A 10,169-nucleotide genomic window follows, 5' to 3' on the forward strand; every position below is an offset into this window, starting at 1 on the left:
CAGAAATCTCAGGATCCGCACAGAAATATTCTACAAAGTCGCCTCGTCTCTCAACCAACAGATTGCGGTGGGTTTGATTGTGTTTATAAGCACTTATTCAGTCGTCTCTCAACAGGCCTTACATTTCCGCAAGAAGTGACGTCAGGGACGTCAGTCACATGACCTTTCGTAATGCCCTGCTTTAAAATCGACAATAATCTCATATTTAGCGTAAATAATATTAAATATGATCCTCAGAAAATAATCCAATAATTGTTCTGAAAGCAGTTTATGTTGCCTGTAGATTTCACGAATGGAGAATAATATTATCATCGTCCACTTCTTTATTATGGTACAGGTACATTTATAGATGAGCTCGTTTGTTTGCTGTTGTTGTAAAAAGTTTATTCACTTGAATTTCTGCGAGACGTTGGATAAATGTAAAGATTTCTCTCCTACTAATAAAGGTGATGACGCAAGGAAATTTTACTCATAGCTGATTGGCCTCTTGAAAATATTTGGTTATAATGTATATAGTTATTTAATTTTATAACAAGAGCTTTTTAATTAAAACAAGTTTATTGTATCATATTTTCTCTTTCTGACGCATTTTAAACAGAACTAATAGTTGTAGGTGCACTATGCAGGCAGGGGCTGTTCAGGTGGTTCAAACGACGGCCAAAATGTCCAGAATTTGTTCTTTAATTATTTTCTGTAATTTTTTAAATTATTGTTTAGTAATAAATGCATTTTTTAAATAAATATGGTCAGTAGTTTGAATCCCATGGAGCCTCAAAGCCACATTGATGTGACGCGAGTCACGTGACATAACCGAGCGGTAACTTTAACTGACATTTGAATCTTTGATGCGGCATCCATAGTGAATAACGTTATTATGGGGCGAAAAGAGCAAGAGAGACGAAGAGAAAGCAGGCAGCAGCGTCATTGTCGCAGAATATTGAACATATGTTCAAAAAGACTGGCAAACAGGGTAAGGCTGGCTGACGTTACTTCCTAACAGATCTGTCCCGTTCAGGTTCTAGGCTGGCCGCATTAGCCGGGGCGTCCTGTATATTTGCCGTTATTGATATGTCTCATACATGACCTCACTTTCCCTATTTATTTTTTGACTGCTGTGCCATTACAATTTTGGAAAATAACTGTCCGATAAAGGCTTTACTACCAAGCGAAGTCCTCCGCTGTCAACTGTCACAGCAAAAAGCGCTGATCCCGTCCCGTCCATGTTATGAGGCTGTTTACACCTGCTCACTTCATTCGCTTTATTCTGATCTGATATTAATCCAATCGCTCAAACCACTTCAGATTGCGGTCTGGGACACACTCCAGACGACACTGGACAGGTCTAATTAATGTATTCTTTTACACAAAATGAATTTAAATTAAATAAATGATGACCTGGAGAAAATCTGACCTGCGCCTGTTTAGAGAAACACCTGTAGGTGCGCTTTTACAGCCAAACACACGTAAAGTGCCAAATAAATCAAGACACATTTACCATAAGCATAAAACATGTGTTCTGACTTTCCTTCATCTGCCAAAAAAGTCAACTAGTCATGTTCAACTACACAGTCTTTAGGCTAATATGAAGCATTTTCTCTTCATTCATCATTTTTACTTTTATTTCTTTAAGTATTTATTTCGTTTTATTATTATTTCATTACATTAAATTCGTTTTATTTTTATACAGAAATTATCAAATTAAAATGTTCAATTAATAATAAATGGCAGCTGTTGTTAAACACAAAACGATGAATAAAAAGTGTCCAGCACCAAAAGCAGTCCATAAATCAACACGTTTTAAATGGAGTTTTTATAATGAGTCAAATCCACTGATAATGATCATATTTTAACGATAATATAATGATCGTCATTATCAGTGAATTTGACTTATTTACAAGAGAGGCATTAAAAGGGAAGGACATTATTATAATTATTACTGTTGTTATTGTTTTAATATTCACATGGCCAATTTCTAGTAAGGTTATTTGTGCGGTTCGGTTTGTTATTTGCCTAATAAATCATAAAACATTTTCTCTTTCTCTTGTGGACTAATAATTTATAGACTATTTTAGCCCAACCTTTCATATTTCTTATTCAACCTTTTACATGTGAAGCACAAATGTCCACTTATTATTGACTGTGATATAAAACTTTAATACATGTTTGTAAATTTATTGCTAAATACATTTAATACAGGTTTATATATTTATTGGTAAAAAAATAATGAATGTATCTTCGCTGGTGCTGCTCAGCTGCAGTTTATACTGATATTTCTGATATAATTTAATAATAATTGCTGAAGCTTTCATCACGGTATATGTCACACTTTATTTGTTGTAAATTTATTATCTGACATAAACAGCAACTGAGTTGTGGAGCTCAACAAAACTTGACCGAGCAGAGCGCCGTCTTGGATCACCCCGCACAGCTCACCTCACCAATTTTTATTTATTATTATTTTTTCTTCTTTGATATCGATTTTATTTTTTATTGGCTTCAATAACAAACATACAAAATCCAATTTCACACACACACACAAAAAAACCCATAATGATAAACAGATCAGGAGAAATAATATAGACATGTAAAAAATTAAATTAAAAGAGAAACAAAACAGAGATTTTTTTTTATTAAACAGAGATACATACATAACACAAATACAGCAAGAGGAAACAAGGACTTATGTATCTGTGATATTCCCAAAATGTTTATCATAATAATCCATGAATCTAACACTTTTCTTGTTATTAACTAGTCTAAGAGATTTAATAAAAACATCAATTTCAATTAAATAATGTGAAAAATAAGTCTGCGAATTGGAGAATTTTTGTTTATGAATAAAATATTTTCCATACAAAATAAAAAAGTTAATAATGTAGTTCTCTGATATATCAGTTTTACCTTCATAGTGACAAAAATATCTTGAATTTTTAAGCGTCTGGAAGAAGCAATGTAGCTCACTTCACCTATGATGACATAAATAGAACGCCGTTACGTCATAGGACAGAACAAGTTCAGAATTTTCTCAGAGTGACAAACGAACGAGTACAGTGAACAGTGATTAACGACTTTAGCGACTTGTTTTGCATCTCAAATGGCAAATAACATGTCAGCTGTGTTTTGTACTCGAGTTAATTTGATTGAGCCTGTATTTGTCAACGATAATCATCAAAGTAACACGATGGCTTCTCCTACATCTTCTACCATGACGAGAAGCCCAACAGGTGAGATAAAAGTTTACAAAAACGCTGTATTCCCACGTATTGTTTAATAAAAAGTACAATAATAATAATAATATCGCCACATAAGGCGACTTGCTGACCTCAAAGGCAAATATTCAACCTCTCGTGTTTGTAATTGTTTAGTGTAGTTCTGATATTGTATATTTTCTGACTCTGTGATTTGAGCTCTGCTGATATTTTATGTACTGACATTCTGCCTTTTAAGTTTCTCATTTCCACTCAATAGAAATTGTGCCTTGTTAACTTTACTGATACATTAATTTTAATATTACTTTAATTTAAATCCTATGTGTAGACCTGCACAGTAATTTTCTTATTTTTGATGGTGTGGAGAAATATTTGTTATATTTTAGCAAACTGAGTGAGAATATTATATTTAAGTCTTCATTTGTTCAATCAGGGATGAATTATTACAATTGAGGTAAAGTTGGTTTTATATTCACACATTCTGACTTTCTCAGAATGTTCTGACTTTCTTATAATAACAGAAAAATATTGTTTCAAATTCTAAATGGGGAAATATTTTTAACAGCCAGTGACTATCATCGTATAACAGTGTTTACAATCAATTAAATAGTGCTAATGTTGATTTGAAGTCATACTTACATGCGGTTTCCAACCCAATATTTCAATTAGCATGGTAAACATTATAGAGACTGTTAAATGAACAAATGTGCAAATATAAAACCAACTTCACCTCTATATTATTAAATGTCTAGAGCTCTGTTTCTGTAACTGAAGTTCTGGATTAAGACTTCTGTTTCATTTGGATTTATAAGACAGATTGTTAAATGTTTAAAGTTATAATTTACTCACAGATTTCTTAACTGAAGCTCCAGAGCGAGATAAATTGTTCTCTTTGAATTTGACGATTGCTAATAGAAAGCTGAACAATGTTGATTTGGTTTTATTAGTTTTTTTTTTTTGTGGTGGAGAAGTTGTGCTTGAGGAAGAATGTAGATGTAGATGTAGCACCCACTGACAAACAAATAAAAGGCCAAATGAATTTGATTAAACATGTGATGGTGATTGTTAAATAGCTCAAACTATAACTGGTAAAACTCAGAATATTGACTCAAAATCAGTTCTTATAATAGTTTGCATTTTGTGTGAGCAGGAGTGAAATGTTTATTTTTGCTAAATAGTTGCTTTTAGGATTTTTCCTGATGTCTAATATGGACATATGACTTGACGACTATTGGTCAGCTTGTGTTTGTCATTTTACATCATAGAAATGATTTGCAATTCCACAAAATAAATTCAGTTTTCAAACATTTTCTATTATAATTGTACATTTATTATTGTTGTTTCTTTTGTGTGATTGTCTTTTATATGTCTAATTTACAGCAGTTTGTCTATTTTAAACCTGTGGTAAAAGAGTTTTCTAATATTTTCCTGTTCATTTCCTTTATTTTAGAAAACCCAGAGAAAAGGAGGAAAGGGAATAAAGTCTCTGCTTTCTTTAAGAGAGCATGGAAGGCTGTAAAGCGCCCTTTCCTTTGCTGTGACTGGAACAGAGTGGCTCCCTTTGAACCACAGTCGGATGTCGATGATTTTGAGCATCTGCCTGTTCCAGGTCCTTTCAGGACCGTCGCAGCACATGCAGATCTTGAGCCGGTGTGGCTGCCAGGCCAGGTCTGTGAAGATCCTCAGCCGTTGAGTGTTCCGGGCCCCTTCAGCATCAAGCAAACAGCAGATGTGCCAGATGCAGAACCGGCCCGTCCTGAGTCCTCGACGGTCCTCACAGGTCATGTTGACCCTGAGCAGATGCATCTGCCAGTCCAGGTCTGTGAAGATCCTCAGCCGTTGAGTGTTCCGGGCCCCTTCAGCATCAAGCAAACAGCAGATGTGCCGAATGCAGAACCGGCCCGTCCTGAGTCCTCAACGGCCCTCACAGATCATGTTGACCCTGAGCAGATGTGTCCGCCAGTCCAGGTCTGTGACCGCCTCGAGTCGTTGGCTGTTGAAGAACCATCCAGAATCAAGTCAACGACCATCGAAGATCATGTTGACCCTGAGCAGATGCTGCCAGGCCAGATCTTTGAAGATCCTCAGCCGTTGAGTGTTCCGGGCCCCTCCAGGATCAAGCAAACAGCAGATCCGGCCCGTCCTGAGTCACCAACGGCCCTGACCGGTCATGTTGATACTGAGCTAGTGTGTCTGCCAGGCCAGATCTGGGAAGATCCTCAGCCAATCAGTGTCCATGGCCTCACCAATATTAAGAAAACGACGGATGCAGATTCGGCCTGTCCTGAGTCGCCTCCGTCTGTTCAACACCCCTCTAAAATTGATGGGACTGATGGTGAGTCATCCTGAATTTGGTTCATCTGTTATTTTTATGCTTTGTTGTTTTTAGCTTGTAAATCAGACAGTGTCATTTGTTGTGCTGTTAATTGTGTATTAATTACTAGCTGCAGCTCTGTTCATGAAGATGTTTCTGCTTGTTTTCTTCATTTTAGAAAAACCCAAGAAAGGAAGGAAAGGGAAAAGAGTCTCTGCTTTCTTTAAGAGAGTATGGAAGGCTGTAACGCGCCCTTTCCTGTGCTGTGACACAGATATAGTCCAGCATTTTACGCCAAAACCAGAGCTGGAGGAAGCTAACAAGGCTTCTGGACCTCCTCGTGGTAAGTCATCATTTCCATCTATTTTCTGTAAATCATATTATTATAAATTATTAATCAATTTACTCCTGCATTTCTGATAGAAGTTACTGCTTTCAGCTTATTGCATTAAATCCAGATTCAAAAGCTAGGAGTGATTTATTTGATCTGTTTCATACCAGACAATCCAAGTAAATCTATCTGCTTTTTTTCTGTGTTTTTCAGGATTAGATCTGTCTGATTTTACAGTAGGAGCCTTGATTGGAGAAGGAGGTTTTGGCCAGGTGTTTGTGGCATCTTACAAGCATCGTAAAAGAGTAAAGGTAGAGAATTATTTTTTAAATTCAATCAACATTTTCCTCCTGATTATTGAATATATTAAATTTGTTTGCTTTAATTTAATTTGTTGTTTTTTCTCCGCAGGTTGCCCTGAAGTTTATCAACAAGGATGAAGACGACCGCTATCTCGACATTGTAAGTTGAATAATTCACACAACAGTGAAAATGTGCTGACCATTTACTCGTCCTTCACTTGTCCCATCCCTGTCTGGACCATTTTAAACTGAGCTCAAAAGCAGATATGTTGGAAACAGGGAGACACTGACTTCCATTGTAGAAACAGAAAATACTTTTAAAGTCACTGCTTACTGGTTTTCAACATTCAATATCTTCTTTTGTGTTCAGCAGAAGAAATAAACCCAGAGATTAGTTTTGAACACATGAATGTAGGGCTCAGTTTCACGTGGACATCAGTGAAATCATGTAGCGTGACTTTTGCAGCATGGGATGTGCTTGATTTATTAGAGTGTAGATGATTCATTCATGTCTTCAATAGTGCTGAGGAGAGCTTGTGCTGTTGTGTGCATGTGCTCAGCCACAGAGACGGACAGAACACACACATGTAGAGCCCTCTTTTAGCTTAAACTGCATGATTAAATGTTCAAATACAAGCAAACCTGTCGAAACATGGAGCTTAGTGATTATTTACTTAGTGAAGATTTTGTTGCTGTACTTTGTGCCATTCTGCTCTGGTAATATCTTTGAAATCTGTTTTTCTTTCTAGGATGGTCATTCCACACCTGTGCTTGCGGAAGTGGCAATGATGCTTAAGTTGGCGAATGCTCCGCAATGTCCAAACATCATCGGATTACATGACTGGGTTGAGAATGAGAACAACTTCATTCTCAGTCTGGAGTACGCAGAGTCATACCAGACCTTGGAACAGTACATCAATGAAACATTTGACGTTGGTGAAAAGCGAGCACGCCGGTTAATGCGTCAGTTGATCCAAGCTGTAAAGTTCTGCACTGAGCGTGGAGTTTTCCATGGAGATATACACACGCAGAACATCCTGGTGTCGAAATCCCGATTACAGCTCAAATTAATCGACTTTGGTTGTGCTTGGCCAATTACCAGCGAGCCTTTCGACAGCGATGATTATCAAGGTGAGTTGGCATTTTGTGTTAGATTCTTTGCTCACAGTATTGTCTTATGAAATGACTGAATTCTGAAAATGTCTCTCTTACAGGAGCTGCTATATGCACGCCACCTGAGGTTTTCACGCTCCCCATATTCTATGCTGACCCAGTAAACGTCTGGACAATTGGCATCGTGCTGTATGAAATCTTGCATGCATATATGCCCTTTACTGACGAACGTTCAATAATGTTTGAATCCGCTGAGATACGCCCCAGGTTCTCTACAGGTAATCAAGACACCTCTGATAAATCTCAGCCTCAGTGACAGAATAAAATATGTCAGTCATGAGTAAAAAAGGATTAAATATAATGGTTACTGTAGATATTACAGTTATTTCATTGTGGATGTTTTGTAATTTGATGTAGTAAGATTTAAACACGTTCATGGATCTTGAGTATGCAGACATATTTCACACTCTCTGTGTCACTTTTCAGAATGCCGGGACCTGATTTCCCAGTGTTTCATCCGTAATCCAGTTAACCGGCTAAAGTTACATCAGGTAGAAGAGCACGAGTGGTTCAATCCTGCGCAGCAGTTAAACAAGAGGAGGTAGAGGAACACACCGAGCACAAAACTACATCTTCATTCTTTCTTTGCTTCATGCTATTCCTGTTGTTTTCTCTTCTGCTTTTTTTAGAGTCACAAGTCTTATTTGACAGCCCTTCATATCACTGCTTAAATAACTTTGTGTTGTTTCTGCTTGTTTTTCTTCATTTTAGAAAAAAACTAAAGATCCCAAGAAGAGGAAAGCATCATTAAAGTCACTAAACTAGCATTATCGGTTATTAATTACTCCCTCATGTCATTCCAAACCCCTAAGATCTTACTTTTCTTCAGTGTCAGTTCATGACGTGTGTTGATGAGCGCTCTGTCCTGCACTGTGTGTGTGTCGCACTGCTGACGTTTACCTCAGATGTGCCCACGCTTTGTTTAAATGAGAGGAAGTCGCGCAGGCCTCTGGGTTATCCGTCAGCAGTGCGACACACATCCAGTGCAGTACAGGACTTCTGAAGTCATTATTTTTGTTTTATTTTTGTGTTTTTCTTTCTGCATAAAGAAGTTTCGTTTAAAAATGACAGCTGTAGCTCCAAACCCCTGACACCTTTCCTCATCTTCAGAAAACAAATGAAAACATTTGAGATGAAATCAAATCATCAAACCATGAGAGCTCTGTCCTGCACTGTATGTGTGTCCACTGCTGATGTTTACCTCAGATGTGCCCACGCTTTGTTTAAATGAGAGGAAGTCGCGCAGGCCTCTGGGTTAAACGTCAGCAGTGCGACGCTCTTCTGAACGTGCGGTTTGAGGGTCAGAGAGCTCTCAGATTTCATCTCAAATGTTTTAATTTGTGTTTTCAATATGAACTAAACATGAATATGAACTAAGGACATGAGGTGAGTAACTAATGACAATAATGGTAATGAATGGTGCCTAGACCGCAGCTCTGCACAAGACCTTTGGCCACAGGAGAAATGGTCGTGCCCAATCGAGCCTGGTTTCTCTCGAGGTTTTTTTCCTTCACTTTTGTCAATTGGTGAAGTTTTGTTCCTCGCCACTGTCGCCGCTGGCTTGCTCGGTTGGGACTTGTGGAGCTGCGCATCGATGGATTTGCTCTTCAGTGTTTGGACTTTCAGCAGTGACAATTAAACCACACTGAACTGAACTGAACTTCAACTGTGAAAACTGGACTGACACAGTTTCAATTTACTTCTACGTTAAGCTGCTTTGACACAATCCACATTGTAAAAGCGCTATAGAAATGAAGATGAATTGAACTGAATTAATGATGAAACTCTATCAGGAAATCCAGTGCTGTCACAGTTTTCTCCTCTAAAGTGTAATCAAAGATCTGCTCAACTATTTTCTACCTCATTAATGAATCTGGTGTTCTGTCGTAAGAGAGACTGATTGTTTTATAATTAAGTGTTCATGATTGTTTTGTAATGAATTGTTCTTTGAATTGTTTTGTGATGAATTGCTTTTATATATTGTTAATAAGTCAAATAAAATCCTGTGAATCAAACTGAAGCTCTGATCATCATTTCTGTGAGTTTTCTAAATGACTCCTTACTCAATTAATGAGAGAGTTCTCCTTGAACTGTTTACTCAAGTGCTTTCAAACCGATGAGGTTCTTTCATCTGTTGAACACTGAAGAAGATAAAAATCTGAAAATTTGTAACCATTGATGTCCATAGTAGGAAAACGAATACAATGGAAGTCGATAGGGAATCTGCTGAAGCATGCTAATAGGACTTAGGATTTGTCCCGTCAACTGTATGCCAATGAAACAATCTGCACATTTAAGGTCGGTTTTCTTTCAAAATCAGCGATCTCCACTGGCTGAGCGATATCCGATATATTTATATATAAAGTAGGTCTCAGATTGTACAAGAAGCACTGGATTAAATTACATTTTCCCTGCCATGTTTTTATAATATGAGCATTTTTTTTTCCCCCCCAGTATATTCAATGGAGCTGCGCTAGCCTGCCGATTCTGTTGGGCTCGTGTGAGTAAAAAGCTTTTTGTCTCGTTTTACGCTTGAGCAACTAAATGAATATCAAAGTTTATTTAACTGAAGGTATTTTAATTACATTACAACATCCATGCTGTAAAAGGAACCGTGTAAATTGGAAATTAAAAAAAAAAAATCACAATACCAGGTAACCGGAAGTTTATCAGTATGGGGAAAAACACTAGCTTGGCATGTACCCTATAGTTACAGGTTTCCAGCATTTTTCAAGATATCTTCTTTTGTGTATACGAAAGAAAGAAAATAGTAAGGGCTGACAGAAAATTCATTATTGGCTGAAGGAATCTCTTTAACCCAGTAGTGCCATATACTATGT

At 37.3% G+C, this 10,169-nt stretch overlaps 1 protein-coding gene across 1 annotated transcript; it reads left to right on the forward strand.

Annotated features, from left to right (window-relative positions):
* Window positions 1–779: 779 nt before the first annotated feature.
* On the forward strand, window positions 780–9,344 carry LOC565832 (uncharacterized). The gene is given in 9 exon segments (NM_001441672.1): window positions 780–970; window positions 4,660–5,544; window positions 5,702–5,866; window positions 6,068–6,165; window positions 6,266–6,316; window positions 6,906–7,287; window positions 7,371–7,547; window positions 7,756–7,870; window positions 8,041–9,344. Coding segments are annotated over 9 exon segments (1,938 nt in total). The 5' UTR covers window positions 780–945; the 3' UTR covers window positions 8,081–9,344.
* Window positions 9,345–10,169: the final 825 nt, after the last annotated feature.

Source organism: Danio rerio, chromosome 10 (assembly GCF_052040795.2).
Source record: "Danio rerio strain M-AB ecotype USA chromosome 10, GRCz13ab, whole genome shotgun sequence".
NCBI classification, from domain to species: Eukaryota; Metazoa; Chordata; class Actinopteri; order Cypriniformes; family Danionidae; genus Danio; species Danio rerio.